General features: G+C 37.2%; 1 protein-coding gene across 4 annotated transcripts in view; it reads left to right on the top strand.

Moving 5' to 3' along the window:
* The first annotated feature begins 8,684 nt into the window (after nucleotides 1–8,684).
* HFM1 (helicase for meiosis 1) overlaps nucleotides 8,685–18,768 on the top strand; it is a 101,763-nt gene continuing 91,679 nt past the window's right edge. For 2 of the 4 annotated variants that reach the window (XM_087447654.1, XM_087447660.1), the window contains exons 1-2: nucleotides 8,685–8,776; nucleotides 13,920–14,232. In XM_087447654.1, coding sequence (XP_087303780.1) covers nucleotides 8,719–8,776; nucleotides 13,920–14,232 — 371 coding nt within the window. In that variant the 5' untranslated portion in view covers nucleotides 8,685–8,718. Of the gene's footprint in view, nucleotides 8,777–12,497; nucleotides 12,611–13,919; nucleotides 14,233–18,768 lie in introns of all 4 variants that reach the window. The other 2 variants (XM_014780161.2, XM_087447667.1) reach the window with 2 other exon arrangements.

Genomic DNA, 18,768 nt, shown 5'->3' on the forward strand with positions numbered 1-18,768 from the left:
TAATTTATTCTCCACCCGCTCGGTTTTGGCCCACCCCATAATGCACATGTACTATGTGTCTACTCTCTCACTCCCTCACTCAGGTGCACACACACACCATTTGCATGAATTTTCAGACACTTTTCCCATCCATTAAATGAACAAATGTTTGTAAACTGTACAGTGCTATCTACATTTTGTTGTGACACTGGTGTTTCATAGGCCACTAATCTGAGTTAGACAAAGGAAGGTAACAGGTAACTCTTCCCCCACCGAAGAAAACAAAACAAATTATTACTCTGAAACCATGCCCCCTAATTGTTGGAATCCCAGTTTCTCTGACACTCCCCACCCAATCTGTTTCTCAGCTGTCTCTCCTGTTTCCCAGCTGACAACTGGAGAAAGGGGCTTTATAAACGCTCCTGGCTTTAGCAATCAGCCCTATTAACTATCATAAATAGCATATACTTTTCAGAAGCCAGGCTCACTTTCCTGGCTGATTTCACAGCTCCTACTTTAGGGCTGCCACTGCAGCCATAGTGACAGTTCTGCTGCCCATATCACTGCCTCTGCCTGGACAAAGTGTTATTCTGAGACCAGCAGATCTCTCCCAAGGCAGGACCTTTTACTCTGGAAGGCTTAGTGGGGCCAGACCCGGGGAATGTCTGTGAGCATCACGTAGCTGCTTTTCCTCTACAGCCTGGGCCCTGCAGCTTCCCTTGGTGCTTTTTGCTGAGTCTGCTGCTCCCTGGATGCGAATGAGTCTTCCTTAGGGTGCCTACCACTGGAGGTGAGGGGGGCCCCAACCTCAGCACTGAGCTACTTTTATTCCTTGTGGACTTCAACATGCCCACTCTTCCTCCAGAAAGCTAAGTTCACAGGCCTGGCGGGAGCCATGAACAGCCAGCATTTCTAGACAACATCTTCAGATTTAGCCCCTTCCCTTCTCTGGTGATTATTAATGGTGGCAACTGTTGTGAGAAAACTGACGTGTCTATTTCTCTTTGTGGTGGCTTCAGACTCTGGACAGACATGGATACAGCACTCCCAACTTTGTTCCAGTGATCAGAAAAATGTTAAAATATATGCTATTATATACACTGTGCTTTTTCAATGCTTTGACATGTTTAAATATGAGATGACCCGTGCTTAAATGCATCCTAACTCAACATATATCATAAATGAATAATTATCTGCCAGTTGCAATAGCATCTCTCACCAGTCTCTCCTTCTTGGAAAGAATTCTAGGCAGATGCATTATTCCTGTTTCCTCATGGTGTTTCTTATTTCTGTTATTCTGTCCATACCCCAATCTGTTTAGTATCTTAACTGGTTACTTGTAACATTGCAAATCTCATTATTAACTACAAAATTATGTCACCTCTAAACTATCTTATTTCTAAACAACATATAAACAATATTAATTTTTGATCATATTACTGCAAGATCTTGCCAATTATTTTTTTTGGTCTTTAGATAAAAAACAAAACGAAGATTCTTGTTCTTAAAATCTGTTTTATACTCTGATTCCTGACATTTGAATATCTTTAAAAATGTCTGTCAGTGGCTTTTAAAAGTTCCTTCAAATAATCTTTTTTTTTGCAGATATGATGTAACCCATGTTTCATTAAGACAGTCTTACATGAGATTACATAAGATTCTGGTTGCCAGAATCTTGACTATAATAGTCAGGTATAATCTACCACATTCAGACACTAACCACCTGAAGGAATGTGTTAATTTCTATTTGCCCAGGGACTTTATAATAACGGCCGGACAATCTACTAAGAATGACTAAACCGAGTATACTCTGTAAGGAGAAATGTGTACAATTTATTACATGAATCTAAATACAACTACGTGTGGAGAATATACACTGGTTACCAGTCTCCGTTTACTCCTTCTGAAGGAACTGGTATTAACTTTTAATCAGGAAATAATTCTGTTCCAGTGTGAAATACTGCTCTTTGTTGCAAAGCTTCTGTTCTGGGATGTTTGCTTCTTACTTCAGGATTTGTGTTTTCACAACTTACACTCTCCTTATGTAATTACACAAAGAATAGCCATTGCATCCTGAATCTCTATCAAATGATTTCTATGGAAGGCTTATATTCCTTGTGCTAATACACTCTGGCTGGCTCTGGCTGTGGGATGCTTTGTTTCTGGATCTAATTGGAGCACTGTGTCTGACAGTCCAATTAGAAAACATTCTTGGCTTTGGAGAAGAGAAGATATTTTAAATTCATTTTGGCTGAAGGGGTCAATTTGTGCCTGAGAAACAAACAGATCTAAAATATGGGTACTAGTCTTTTCTGCATCACCATTAAACATACTCCTTAGCAGCTGGAACTCAAGGAATTCCTTTTTAATCAATTTATATCTCTTATTTTCCTAGTTACATGGAGACTTACTAAATCTTTTCCTAAAGAACAACAATCCTTTGATTTTCATTCATTCATGCTTTTGCTATTTAAGCATCTACTAAATGCATAGATAGCACTAGTCTCTTCCACATAGAATTCTGCATAACTCTCTAAATTTTTCTCTCCTCTCAAGAATCCAATTATACCAAGCTGGATTTCTTTCCTTTCTTTTTCTTTTCTTTTCTCAGACACCAATTCTACAATTTTCAGATTCTTCCAAATGATTTTACCTTTTCTTTTCCAAGTCTGACAATAGCACAACACATTTCTGGCTGTCACCTAGAGAAAAATAGTGCTGAAACTTCAACATTTCTTGGTTCCCAATTCTCTAAAGTCAATAGCACTAATTTTTCAACATCAACTTCTCCTGATCAGAGTTTAAAAAGAGTGGAGGTTACAATGTGGAGAAAATTTTGGTTATATTGAATTTAGGATCCAGAACCCATGGCATCAGTTGTGTTAGCAGAAATCTATCTTGTTCCTGTGTCATGAACATCCATTGTTTGGCTTTCAAGCTCTTCCAGTCTTTCTGGAAACGATATTTCTACCCCCCTGTTTATTTGAAATAAATACACCTTGTTGGTCCATGACATGCCCAAAATGAATCAAAGACCTAAACTGAAGAGCTAAAACTGTAAAACCCTTAGAAGAAAACATTGCAGAAAATCTTCATGATATTGGATTTGGCAAAGACTTCATGGACATGACACCAAAAGCACAGGTAACAAAAGAAAAAATAGATAAAGTGGACTTCATCAAAATTAAGAACTTTTGTGCATCAAAGGATACTATCAAGAAAGCAAAGGAGCCGGCCTGGTGGTGTAGCGGTTAAGTTCGCCCGCTCTGCTTCAGCAGCCCAGGGTTCACCAGTTCGGATCCTGGGTGCGGACCTATGCACTGCTCATCAAGCCACGCTGAGGTGGCGTCAACATAGAGCAACTAGAAGGATGTACAACTATGATATACAACTATCTACTGGGGCATTGGGGAGAAAAAAGGAGGAAGATTGACCAACAGATGTTAGCTCAGGGCCAATCTTCCTCAAAAAAAAAAAAAAGGGAAAGAAAGCAAAATACAACAATGGGAGAAAATATTTGCAACTCATATATTTGATAAGGGATTAATATCCAGAATATTTTTAAAAAAACCTCCTACAACTCAATAATTAAAAGATAAATAATACAAAAAATTGGCAAAGGACTTGAGTAGACATTTCTCCAAAGAAGATATTCCAATGGCCATTAAACACAAGAAAAGACGCTCAACATCATTAGTCATCAGAGAAATGCAAATCAAAACCACTCTGAGATACCACTTCACATCCACTAGGATGGCTATCATTTGTAAAAAATGGAAAATAACAAGTGCTGGCAAGGATGGGGAGAAATTGGAACCCTCCTGCATTATTAGTGGGAATGTAAGCTGTGGAAAACAGTTTGGTGGTTTTTCAAAACATTAAACTTAGAGTTGCTATGTGACCCAGCAATTCCACTCGTAGGTACATATCTAAAGAATTGAAAGCAGGGACTGGAGCAGACATTCCTACACCAATGTTTATAGCAGCATTATTCACAATAGCCAAACAGTTGGAAACAACACAAATGTCTATCCACAGACGAATGGATAAACAAAATGTGGTATATACATTCAATTGAATAGTCAGCCTTAAAAACAGATGAAAATCTGATACATGCTACAATATGGATGAACTTCGAAAACATTATGCTAAATGAAATACGCCAGACACGGAAGGCCAAATATTGTATGACTCCACTTAGGTGAGTTACCTAGGATAGGCAAATTTGTAGAGCGGGAAAGTAGAATAGAAGTTACCAGGAACTGGGGGAAGGATTAAGAGCTTTGTTTAATGAGAATGGGCCAGCATATCCTGCGAGCGATATATTAAAAATTAATTATAAATTTTTGGAGAAAAACAGGAGAGGCGGGAAGGGAGCGTGGGACTCGGACGATCCATTGCTTGGAACTCGGCTTAGACAGGCTGGGGGCCGCCGACGGGCGGTGAATAGGCGCTCCGCTCTGAGCGGCCCACCGCGAGGTGAGACCTGGGTGTCCCGGCGCCCGGGGGGAAGGTGGGGCCTGCGGCCCGGAGGTCTCACGGGGAGGTAGGGACGGGGGAAGCGGGTGAGCGCGGGGAGGTGGGGACGGAGTTGGCCGCTCGGGCAGGGGTCGACCCTTGGAGCCATCCCTCGGGCGGCCAGCGGACGGGCGCGGCGAGTTGTAGCGCAGCCGCCCCGGTCCCTCGCCCGCGCGCCTCGTCAGCCGCGTTCCTGTCAGAAGCGGCGCGAGGCCTGAGGCGGCCTGTGTGGGACTGGCTGGCGCGGGCCGCCCACGGAGCTGGCTGAATGGTGTTTTGTTTGGGGGGCTCCTGGAGCCCCCTGTGTTTATTCCCAGGTGTGTTTCGCCCCCGGAGCGGGAGCAGGTGGGGCCCGGGCGTCTCTGGAGCCACCTTGCTTTACAGCCGCGAGAACCGAGACCCGGCGGGCGAGGGACTGGCGCCCGCGCTCGGGTCTTGGGCCACACACGGGGCCCCGAGGGCTTCTGCCTTGTGCCTGCGAGTCTGGAGTGGGCTTGCCGGGATTTAGGGTATTCCTCAGGAAAGCCACAGGGATATTTTTGCTTCAGGCCCCGACTCAGAACCCGGCCCCGTGGTGCCCCGGGGGAGGTGGTGGACATCGGGGCCCGACTGTGTGACCGCTCGCGGGCCGGGCCTCGGAGGCGTGGGGTAATTTGTTCCCATGCTTGTTCTCTTATGTTGTCAAATGCCCTGCAGTTCATTTGTGATGGTTGGTTTTTCCAGTGAAAATTGGTCTAGGCTTCTTCACTGACTACAGATTTCTGGCAAAGCATTGTTTTATATCTGGGTTTCTGCCCTTTTGAAATGAGTGTATTTCTGAGAGTAAAAATTGTAAGGAATAGCTAATAGACATTTTCTGCAATAAGGATTATAGAAAGTAAGAAAATGCTAGATTGTCACTAAGATAATTAGATAAGGTGCAAGTCCTGTCAACAGACAACAAACTGTGTAGTCACGGGAGCAGTTTTAAGTTTTGTTCTTTTTTTTTGAGGAAGATCAGCCCTGAGGTAACATCCGATGTCAATCCTCCTCTTTTTGCTGAGGACGATTGGCCCTGGGCTAACGTCCGTGCCCATCTTCCTCTGCTTTATATGGGACACAGCCACATCATGGCTTGACAAGTGGTGCCTGGGTCGGCCCGGGAACTGAACCTCAGAACCTGAGGACCCTGGGCTGGGCTGCCAAAGCTGAGCGCCAGACCTTAACTGCTGCGCCACCTGGCTGGTCCCTCAATTCAAGTATTTTAGGAGGGATTAGTTAGAGCAGAAGCACATGCTTAAAGAATAAAATGATTTTTTTTGCGATATAATTTTATACCACATGCTGAAACTAAAACTTGGTAAAAAATAATCTAACGTGGAAACATACTCAGAAAATCTGACTCTAAACCTAAAACTTAAATAATTCAAAATCTAGCATCTTCTACAATCACAAACTCATATTGTAGCAAATCGAATGTGGCAAAGTCCCTTGTAGGGCCAATGTTTAAAAAAATATATTTATTTACATAAAGTGCCAAATTCATTGTCTTTTAGAACCTTCATGGTGTGATTACATGAATCCTGAACTAGAAAAAAATCCACACATTTTTAAACTGAACATTAAAGATTTAGGGAATAAAATTTTAAGTTTCAGAGTTGATGGAAAATTGTTTTTATTTAAAATTATTTTTATAACCTGATCATTGCTAATGAATCTATTCCACAGTGAATTCTTATGTACCATCTAATATGTGCCAGGCACTGTTCTGGGTTATTGGAATATATTAGTGAGCAAAAAGTCCCTTCTCACTCTAAAGGGAGCAAGATAAACAACTATAATATAATATAACATATACTAGAATATAATACAACATATAATGCCAGTTATCAGTTAGTGCTATGAAGAAAAGTAATGCACAATACAGGGATGGAGGATTTTAGATAAGGGATGTTTTCTTTCATAGGAGTACATCAGAACTAAAATATATACATAATGTTTTTATTCTGAACCCAAACAAATTATATTCTCGTTTACGCCAGAACTAGAAATCGAATCAAAAGTTCTTTTGAAAATATTTGCTGTTTATATGGGAGATTTTTTCCATTAAACATTTTTAATTTGTAGTTTTATTGTTTTGTTTGCAATTTCTTTTAGAATAAAGAATTCAAACACTTAGATATTAGCCTTAAGATTTTCTACTTCGAGCCAGCCCTGATGGTCTAGTAGTTAAAGTTCGGTGCTCTCACTGCTTGGGTGGCCTGGGTTCCTTTCCTGGTTGTAGAACTACACCACCAGTCTGTCAGTAGCCATGCTGTGGCAGTGGCTCACATAGAAGAGCTAGAATGACTTACAACTTGGATATACAACCATGCACTGGGGCTTTGGGGAGGAAAAAAAAAAGAGGAAAATTGGCAACAGATGTTAGCTCAGGGCAAATCCTTCCCAGCAAAAATAAAAAAGATTTTCTACTTAAATTCTGAGGTAGCAAAGCCATTTGAAAGTGGTCTGGTTTTAATTTTGAAAATTTTTTTTTGTTGTTTAAAATTATATAGTTCTCTTAAACTAGCTATAGTTCTACTAGGAAGGGAATGTTTTATTTGTTACTTTTTGGATAATATAGAAACATGATTTTTATTTATTCTTTATCAGCTGATTGTTTTCAAGTTCTGAAATTGTTTATTTAAATAAAGATGTTAAAGACCCATTAGCATATTTCTGAATGACTCCCTTCTGCCTGCTACCCTGTTATCCTAGGCTTCTATTGGTCATATAGTCAAATTGTTTTAGACATTTATAGAACATGTTAATTTGTTTCAATTTTACTAATTCTTTTTGTTGGTGACTAAGTGATTAATAAATTGAGAAAAATGAAGAGGGCAGTTAAGTGAAATAGATGGAAGGGAGAAAAAGCCCAGTAACTAGAACAATGAAAAACCCCACAACATTCTGGATAAGTAAGACCAGTCCTAAGGTATACACAAATATAGCCCTCTTAATAGTAGCATTTTGTCAAGAGGTGCATGTGGAAACATTCCTCTCTCCCCCACATATTCCCACATGTGTCTTAACCCCACATCTGGGCGGACTCAAAATTGAAGGGACATAATATGACTTAGGATATGGATTTCTCCACGAGATGGCGCTCATATAGTTTCTTTGATTTTAGTTTGTATCCTAAGGAAAGATTTGCAATGTATTAACTATCACAGAATAAATAGAAATGTGATTTATGTTTTATGATTTGTGCGTCTGATTTCATGTTTTGTCATATAGAATTTTCTATCATGTTTCAGAATTTGGGATGTAGTGTTGATGTGCAGGGAGAAGTATTGCAATGTGAAGGGAGCAATGTATGTGTCTGTAGAAATGATTCTGCTGTGTCCCCTCAAATTTGAGGCTTTGTTGAGCCCTAGATTTTTATTATATTCCCAGGTAGCCAAAGCTGAATGTTTTCATCCTTTACATTTAGATAGTATCTCTGAATGTAAAAATTATCTTTTTAAAAAGGAAAGGAAGCATTTATATATATGTTATGAATGTAAACATACATATATATGTTAAACTTGTAAATTTTTTTATTTTGGAAAAGTTCAAATATATATAAAAAATAGAACATTATAATAAACTTAATGCACCTATTACATAGCTTTAGCAATTATCAACACATTGCCAATCTTGTTTTGTCAATAACCCCTCTACTTCTCCTCTTTTACTTTGAAGCAAATCCCTGCATATGTACATAGTATGTTGTTAAAGACACAAACATTCACAATAAAATGCACTATCCTAACTCAGAAATAATGGTATGAACAAAGTATTATAAGAACCCAAAAGGAGCGATTAATTCTGCCTTGAAGAGGACAAATTCAGAGAAGCCTTTGAAGAAGAAATGACATTTGACCTATACCATGAAAGATGAGTAGGAATTTGCCAGGTGGGGAATGGAAGAAAACACATTCTAAGCATTGGTGCGGTATCAAGAGAGGGGTACAAGTGTGAATATGCATGAATATGGGTGGAGAACAGAGAATAATGTATTTGAATACTGAGGCACTTTGGAGGAAGTTGCAGAAGATGCAGCTGGAAAGATAGATAGTCTGTGGTTATTCTGGGAAATTAATGATGAGAGTTTATGTATCCAGAAATATTTTTCTACATCTTTGTAAATAAAATATAAACTACTTTTTCTATATTTTTTAGATTTATGACAAAGCCAGTTTTTAACAATGCTGAAATCAAATGACTCATTGTTTTCTTTGGATAATTTGTTTTTTGAAAAGCCAGATGAAGCTGAAAAGTAAGTCTGCCTTAAAGAATGATAATATAGTATATTGTTCTAGGGATTTTTGATTTTTAAGGAGTTTTTATTTTATCTCTGGTAAACATAAAAATAAAAATGAGGGATCAACAGAGTGATGTTTCAGGTATAAATTGGGTAAACATTGGAATTCAGATATAAGGGGGTAACTGAAGTTTAACATCCTACCTGTTATAATTTTAAAAATAGAGTAGATTCTTACCTATCTGGCTTTCATTTGTTTGCATTTCTGGTTCAGGTTATTTTTGGCTAAGGTAAGGACTGGAAGTAATGGTCAAAGAGTGGCTCAGGATAAGAGTGATGATGGCACCTTTTGGAAACAGAAAGGCAATGTGCCAGTGGCCAAGTGGGATAGGCAAATTCAGTGCAGGCAGAAAGTAGAGGTGGAAATAAAGATGTGGCACCAAAGGAAATAAGAATGGAGAGTAGATAGTCTGTTAAATATTTGCTTTTATGGATTTTCACATGTGAATTGCTCTCAATTCTAGGTTTTCTGTGTATTTGTTCTATTGTATTATCCTTTTTTAATGAAGAATTGAGTAAATTATATTATTGCTTCATTTATTCTTTCGTTCATTCAAATATTAATTCAAATATTGATTGAATGCTAAAAGGGATATAAAAGGGATGAAATACTTTTACTTCAAAAAAACTTAACATCTACTCCAAGAGATAAACACAGATATGGAAAAGTCATTAATAAATAATGTGCCCATGTAATTTCATCATCCAGATGGGGACATTTTTAAGAGTGAAAGAGTACATCCAACTGGGACAATGGGTGTTAATTCTGATTGGCCTGGGCAAATTGGAACATGTGGTTGCCCTTCTGACAATACAAAGTCAAAAAAAAGGACAAAGCAAACGATTAGCATATATTCATGCAGTGAAATTTCAGATTTGGAGGGAGATTTGGGCCAGACTGATCAGGTCAGGCTTTGTGGGAGTGGGGAGAGACTTCAGGAGGCTTTGATAATTCTGATAAGCTGAGAGGAAGTGGGTATTTGAAGGTAGAAGGTAACAGCAAGAGAAAAAGAATGGAGATGGGGCAATTTATGGTACTTTTAGGGAATAGTGTATAGAGAAGTTTCCTGGAATAGAAGATTCATAAAGGAGAAACAGTGGGACCTAAAGTTAGAAAAGTAAGCTAAGGATAGATTGTGTTGGATGTTAAATGCCAGAATAAGTATCTTGGACATGACTCTGTGTGTTAAAAGCCATGGAATTGAATCAACAAACATTTATTGCATAATATTCCTAATTATATAAAGCACTGTGCTAAGTACTATCGACGTAAATGGAAATAAAAACAAAACCCTTAGGTATTTACAATTTAGAGCGGGTAGCAGATCTATCTACCTATCTATCATCTTTCTATTGTCTATCTATAGACATACACACAGGCATGCTCAATACAAGGAGGACTGTGATAAATATTATAGGTTCAAATTGTATTTAAGAGGAGGGAATGGAGAAAATCTTAGGGAACCTGGAAGATTTCACAAAGGTAGTATTTGAGCTAGATTTTGAATGAATATAGGCTCTAAGGCCCAGAACAGTGCCTGGCGCATAGTACTCAGTAAATAATTGTTGAATGGATTAAACAAAACAGTCTGTTGGTGGATATGGGAGTATGGTGGGGTACAGGGGCAAGCTGAGTAAAGGAGATATTTTTCAACAAAGGTGAGGGATAGAGTGTATTATCTATTTGGTATACAAGTAGTTCACTTTGGCTTGGACTATAAGGTACATGTAGGAGAGTTGAAACTGTTAAGTTGTCCTAAGGCCACTGGGAAGTTTGGCATTATTTGGAAGCCACTGAAGGATTTTGTATGGAATAATATGATGAAAACAATTCCAAATTAATGTGATAGGAGTGTGTAAATTATATTACAGAAAGCTCGGAGGCAGTGAGGCTAGTTAAGACATTATTGTTCTCAACCAGACATAAGTTGATTAGAGCCTTGATTAGGATAGTGACAGTGGAAATACGAGGAAATGATGAATTCAAGAAGCTTTATAAGGAAGATCCAATATGACCTGGTGTGTGTCTGGATATAGTGCGTAAAAGATTATATTATGGTTTGGATTCTGGGTGGCTGGGAGAATGGTGGCACTTCTGGAGAACAGGGAAATCATAGGGAAGATTTGATTTTATGGAGAGGCTGAATAGTAGAGCTAGATGTGTGCTTTTTGTAACTTCTTAACACTTTCCTTGGATTTTCTGGAATAGTCTCTGGGCAGAAAAGAGTTAATATATCAGGCCTAAACTGCTATCCTTGAAAAGGCCTGCTTGCAAGGTTGGCCTTTGGCTGGAGTCTGGGAACTGAGATTTTAGGAAGGTTCCCACCGCTAACTGATAAGAGAGGCTCACTGTGTATAAACTGTTTATACAAATAATATGGTTTATGCTGAACATCTGCTTTTCTTCTGGAATCTGGAATTTAAATTTGTGCCAGAGAGGGGATGCCTACATGATTAGCCCCTCAGAAAAACCCTGGGCATTGAGTCTCTAATGAACTTCCCTTGTTGGCAACATTTCACGTTTGTTGTCACAACTCGTTGCTGGGGGAATTAAGCATGTCCTGTGTTACTCTACTGAGCGAAGACCTTTGGAAGCTTGTGCCTGGTTTCCCCTGGGCTTCACCTCGTAGTCTTGAGTAGGACTCTATGCTGAGTCCTGTGAGTCATCTTAGGGAATCCCTGACCCTGGGGGTGATTTTGGGGACCCTCCAACATAATCTTAAATTTCAAATGCCTTGGCCTGTTGTCAGACAATCTGTGAGACATTGTCAGATAATGTGTTGTAGATTTTTTATTTGGAAAATAGAGCCATAGTAGCTATGTGTTAGGTGTTATGAGAAGCAGAAAAGTAAGACTGGGTATCTCACTTCTGAGAGTTTAAAATCTTAAATAAAGAGATAGGAAATCATAAAATCCTTGGGACTTGGCATAGACAGTATATATGGTGCTTTTCTCAACTTTATTTCCTGTCACCTAACAGTTATCTTTTTTTTCTAATGAAGGACAAGTCAACTTTGATTGGAAAGGAAACATTAAAGCATTATATGTTAATAGGATCACAGCTGAAAGATAAGGAGAGGTAGTTAACAATGCCAACAGGGTGGCAAAAATCTCATCAATTACTGTAGGTTTACAAAGTGATTGTCAGTTTCAACTGGTTTCTTGGATTTTTTGTGGTTTGTAGATGATTCTGGACCAAGAATATTTGGGTTAAGACGTTAATTTGTAATAATGTTTTAGGAATACTCTAGAATACCAGTAATGGTCTCACTTACACACTGATGACGCATGATTAGTTGTGAGGTGTGTCCTGAGTAATTTGTTACTTTTAATGGTTAAGATGCTAAAGTTTCAGAATGATTTACTACCTATTTTTTATACTGGAGCAGATTTAAGACTCCTGTCGCAAGCATTTGAATTGGAGAAAAGGAGTTGGAGTTATAGCCATTATTTAGGTAGCATTTCTCACATGGCAGTGTCATTAATCCTATGACACATAAAGAAAAAAGATTGAAAATGCTGCTGAATAGGGATAAATCAAAGTCACCACAGAAAGTTAGTTTATAGGATGTTTATCTAAGAGTCTGTAATTGAGTAATGTTCAATTAATGAATACATAGTTTCTGATGTTGTATCTTTATTAATGTATATATTCACATTATTATATTTTATATAGCTATCCAGACAATGAAAAATCATTGGATTGGTTTCTCCCACCTGCTCCATTGATTTCGGAAATTCCAGATACTCAGGCATTAGAGGAAGAAATAGAAAGTCATAAACTGTTAGGTAAATTATCACGTATTTGTTGTGAAGCCATAGCCATGCAGTTCATGTCAATGTAAAAAATCTAGTAACACATTACAATATTAATTCCTTTATTTTAATGGAACAAAATGAAAGTTAGAGACTTCTGTTATTCAAAATAGTGCTCACCAAGTCTTAAAATCTAAAACATTTTCCCTCTCCATACATATGTATGCATCTTATGTGCACACAATACACTATCACACACACCTGTTCTAGTGTTCTGTGAATTTGTTTCCTTTACCATTAAAACTGTCACTACTGTTTAATTTTTGCCTTGCCCTTTATTAAAGGTAGGATCCTCTGGTTTAGGAAACCAGATTCCTAAAGTATATTGAATGAAAAAAACGAGATGCAGTAGGTTATATATAGTTTGATACCGTTTTTATAAAGCTAATAAACAAGCACAGTCAAACAGTATATGTGATCTAATGTGATATTGTTGGTAAAATTTTGGTTTTTAAGTTGAGTGGTAGGTTCATGCATGTACATTTTATTATTGAGCTTCATAATTTTTATATATTTTATATTTGAAAATATATTTATATACTCTTGTATGTAGCAAATAATATGTAGAATATATGGTGTATATATATACTATAGTATAGTATATATTGGATAGTTTGTGGTATAACATATATACACATAGATGGTAAGTCAAATGTAAGCCCTAATAAGGCCACCAAACTCCTCCCAAAGCTCCCAAAGATGCTTGTAAAGTCTCTGTAAGGAAACTTTTAAAATTCTGTCACCCTGATGAAAGCATTCCTTTATCTTGATTTTAGAAGCAAGGTTACAAAGTTAAAAGCATTGTATCATGTATTTTAATACTGAATCATATTCAGTAACATTTTATATGATTGGTATTTGTATTTCTGTGTGTAAATTATTTATATAAATTTTAAAATCTTCATAATTACCTGTATAATTATATCGTGTGTAGTAGATAAAATACTTAAATGTTACAATTATGGTTATTTCAGTGGGTCAGGAATTAAACCTATTTTATAATGTAGGTTTTATATATATATAAAATTTAATTTCAGTAATTCTTAATTAATTTCTGAGTGCCTTTCAGTGATATAACATACCGTAAGGGTAACAATTACCTGTTTTTCAAAACCATAAATATGGTATTACAGATTATCTTGTTATTGTACTAATACCTTTCTTTTGGATTTCTTATTTGTCTAGTAAACTCTTGAAAATTTTTATTAAATTTTTCCATCATCATTTTGAGAATTTGTTTTCATGGAGAACATGTAGTAATTAAAATATTCCATTTTTGTAGGTCGGGAAAAGAGGTCAAAAACATTAACATCAAATTTAAAGATAGCTAATGAAAACACAGATTATATTTCACCAACACAAAAATTCCAATTTGCCTTCCCTTCTAATAAATATGAAGAAGATGATCTGAATTTAAGAGGGGCAGATATTAATGACTTATCACATGTTGCTGGCAAGCTGACATATGGTTCTTCTCAGAAATACAAAAATCATGTTGGCACTGAGATAGCACCTGAGAAAAATGTTCCAGATGATACAAAATTAGTTAATTTTGCAGAAGATAAAGGAGAGACCACACCAGCCTTCCAAAAAAGGTAATTAATTAAATGAAATAAATAATATTCAGTGATAAAGTTGAAAATTTATGTGTATGTTCAAAAGTATGAGGTATGGTAGAATCTGAATGAGAAAAACATCAATAACAAATAGAGTCTACTATGTACCAGCCACTCTGTTAACTCTGGGATTCTAGTCGTAGATTCTTGCCTTCAGAGAGCTTACAGTTTAATGGGAGAAAGACAGATAGTAAGCAACTAAAAATAATTGACAAAATATTTTATAGTATAACAATTATTTTGATGAAGTTTATGGTTAGAGCAGAGGTTCTCAAACTTTATGTTGTGACCTCTTTACACTTAAAAATTATTGAGGATTCCCATAGAGCTTTTGTTTATGTGGGTTATAGCTACAATATTTAATCATATTAGAAATTAAAACTGAAAAATTAAAAAAAAATTTATTTACTAATTTATTTTAAAATAGTAATAAACCTCCTACTTGTTAATATAAATAATGTATTTTTGATAAAAATAACTATTTTCTAAAACAAAATAATTTAGTGAGAAGAGTGGCATTGTTTTATGTTTTTGCAAATGCCTTTAATTTCTAGCTTAATAACAGACAGCTGGATTCTCATATTTGCTTTTGTGTTCAGTCTGTTGTGATATGACATGACTTGGAGCCTCTGGAAAACTCCATGTAAACTTGTGAGAGAATGAGACAGAAAATGGCAAACAATGCCTTAGTAGTAGTATGAAAATAGTTTTGCTCTTATGAACTCCCTGAAGGAGGATGAACCATCCTTTGAGACCTACTGTTAGAACATATAATATGGGGACCTAATCTGCTCTGCAGAGTCAGGGAAGGCTTTCCTGAAGAAGTGGTATTTAAGCTTAACCTTAAGAAGGGATAGAATTAAGCTAAGTGCAAATAAAGGAGGAGAGTGTTCCAGGTAGAAGGAATAGTATGTGCAAAAGTCCTAAGGTAGCACAGAGCTTGGCCTATCCTTAGAAAATTTCATTTAGTTTAAAGTAAGAGAGAATGCTGAGAAGTAAGGTATGGAGGGGCCAAGTCACTCAGAGTCTTGTAGGCCATGATAAACATTTTGTACTTTTTCTAAAGAGCAATAAAAATGTTTTAAAATTTGATAGCACTGATGGTTGCACAACTCTCTGAATATTCTAAAAACCATGAATTATACACTTCAAAAGAGTGAATTTTATGATATGTGAATTATATATATTATATATATATATTATATATTATATATATAATATATATATAAGATTTGCCCTGAGCTAATATCTGTTGCCAATCTTCCTCTTTTTGCTGAGGAAGATTGGCCCTGGGCTAACATCTGTGCCCATCTTCCTCTACTTTACATGGGACACTGCCACAGCATGGCTTGACAAGTGGTGTCGGCCTGGGATCTGAACCCGGGAACGCTGGGCCGCCAAAGCAGAGCCCATGAACTTCACTGCTACGCCACTGGGCCGGCTCCCATGTGAATTATATCTTAATAAAGCTGTTATAAAAAAATTCATAGAGCCCACCCTGATGGCCTAGTGGTTAAAGTTCAGTGCTCTCACTGCTGCGGTGGCCTGGGTTTGCTTCCCGGTCACGAAACCACACCACTGGTCTGTCAGTTGCCAGCGGCTCACATAGAAGAACTAGAACGACTTCAACTAGGATATACAACCATGTACTGGGGCTTTGGGGAGGAAAAAAAAAGAAAGAGGAAGATTGGCAACAAATGTTAGCTCAAGGAGAATCTTTCCCTGCAAAAAAAATAAAATTCATAGATATCAACCTCACTATCAAATTCATAGATATCGACCCTCTACAGTGTCCAACAGTCCTACCATTATTCTAATTAGATTGCTTTCCCATTGTTATGAAAAACAAAATATGCTTCTATCACTCCAGTCACACAGGAAGTTCCAATGGTTTTAGAAGCCCTGTGCCAGTAACTGGGAACAAAGACCAAAAGTATATTTCCTATTATACCACTTAAAGGTTTATTTCTGGACTCTCAATTCTATTCCATTGGTCAATATGTCTGTCCTTATGCCTGGCATAGGGATATATCCCACAAGGCATATCCCACACTATCTTGATTGCTGTAACTTTGTAGTTCTGGATAATGACAATGTCTAAGGTGTGAGAGTAGGTGACTGAGATCATGTGAGGGAGAAAGCCACTGGAGATGAATGCCTAAAAAACTGAGGGTAGGATTTAAATAAGTTGTCTACATGAATGTTGATGCCAACCCAGATGACAGCGGAATTTGGGATCGAGAGGAAAAGATTCTAAAGTGACCAGAGGGGTATATGCCATGAGGGGAGTTAGAAGGTGGTATAGCTAGATAGCACAGATACTTTTGTGAAAGAGTGGAAAAATAATGATGTAGATTTAGGGTGGAGAAGAATACATAGACCCTCAACCCTCAGGTACGTTGGATGTGGGAGAATTAGCATTTTCCACTTAAGAGATTTTTAAGGAGCAAGAATTTTCCAGGGGAAAGCAATATTTTTTTAAGACCAGGAAAGTAAATATAACAATCAGTGAAGAAGTTGAGGACATAGGGGAGTTTGTGTGGTGGGAGTTCCAGGTAACCAAGGAAGAATCTGAGGTCCGTAAAATTTAAGTAACTAGCGTATGGAAAATATTTTTATAGTTTGAAAAACTTATTTCAAACTCTAACTTTAGAGTCACACAGCGAGAAAGTGGAGGAGCTTTGGATTTATATCCAGGTTTGTCTGATTCCAAAGTCTATGCTTTTAACTGATATCACAGTATATAGCAAGGAGTCATTCTATGGCATAAGTGTGTTCCTTGTCCCCAGTAGTATTTCATAATGGGATTCTACTATATTACCTAAGACTAACCATCTGCTTTTGAATTTTCTATTTTCAAGGATAGAACTTCTGGCACTGGAGGGTGCAACTCTACAGTTTGTTCTGAAATACATTTTTCTGTCTAGTTTTTTGAAAGACTTTCTTGTATGGAAACAGGTCATTAAGATTAATAGTAAAAATAATTGAGAAAGTATTCTGTATTTGCACAGTACTTATTTGGGTGTCATTCTTTACAGAATTCTGTAAGACTGATACCTGCTGTCATTCCCTTTACTTAGTCTCTAAGATATGAGTGTTGTATTAGGAACCTTAATGGTCATTTCATACTTTAGGGCTATTGTGAACAAATTGCTTTTTTTTTTTTTAAATTATGGTAACATTGGTTTATAACATTGTATAAATTTCATGTATAAATTTCATTTCATCATTATACTTCTATTTATGTATAGATTACATCATGTTCACCACTCAAATACTAATTACAATCCATCACCACACACATTTGCCTAATCATCCCTTTTGCCCTTTTCCCCCACCTCTTCCCCTCTGGTAAGCACCAGTCCAATCTCTGTCTCTATGTGTTTGTTTGTTCTTGTTTTTATCTACTACTATGAGTGCGATCATATGGTATTTGACCTTCTCCCTCTGACTTATTTCACTTAGCATAATACCCTCAATGTCCATCCATGTTGTCACAGATGGCTGGATTTCATCATTTCTTATGGCTGAGTAGTATTCCATTGTGTATATATATCACATCTTCTTCATCCATTCATCCCTTGATGGGCACTTAGATTGCTTCCATGTCTTGGCTATTGTGAATAACGCTGCAATGAAAACAGGGGTGCATGTATCTTTACGCATTGGTGTTTTCACGTTCTTTGGATAAATACCCAGCAGTGGAATAGCTGGATCGTATGGTAGTTCTATCCTTAATTTTTTGAGGAACCTCCATACTGTTTTCCATAGTGGCTGCACCAGTTTGCACTCCCACCAGCAGTTTATGAGAGTTCCCTTCTCTCCACATCCTATCCAACACTTGTTCTCTGTGTTGTTAATTATAGCCATTCTGACAGGCGTGAGGTGATATCTCATTGTAGTTTTGATTTGCATTTCTCTGATAGTTAATGATGTTGAACATTTTTTAATTGGGTTGTTAAAGTTTTTTTGTTGTTGAGATGTATGAGTTCTTTATATATTTTAGAGATTAACCCCTTATCAGATATATGGTTTGCAAATATCCTCTTCCAATTGTTAGGTTGTCTTTTCATTTTGTTGATGGTTTCCTTTGCTGTGCAGAAGCTTTTTAGTTTGATGTAGTCCCATTTGTTTATTTTTTCTCCATTTATCTTGCCCAGTCAGACATGGTGCTTGAAAATATGTTGCTAAGACTGATGTCAAAGATCGTACTGCCTATGTTTTCTTCTAGAAGTTTCATGGTTTTAGGTCTTACATTCAAGTCTTTAATCCATTTTGAGTTAATTTTTCTGTATGGTGTAAGGTTATGGTCTACTTTCATTTTTTTGTGCGTGCTGTCCAGTTTTCCCAACACCATTTGTTGAAGAGACTTTCCCTTCTCCATTGTATGTTCTTGGCTCCTTTGTCAAAAATTAGCTGTCCATAGATGTGTGGAGTTATTTCTGGGCTCTCGATTCTGTTGCACTGATCTGTGTGTCTGTTTTTGTGTCAGTACCATGCTGTTTTGGTTACTAT

The sequence above is a fragment of the Ceratotherium simum genome, chromosome 2 (assembly GCF_057802395.1).
Source record: "Ceratotherium simum simum isolate JZ-2026a chromosome 2, ASM5780239v1, whole genome shotgun sequence".
NCBI classification, from domain to species: domain Eukaryota; kingdom Metazoa; phylum Chordata; class Mammalia; order Perissodactyla; family Rhinocerotidae; genus Ceratotherium; species Ceratotherium simum.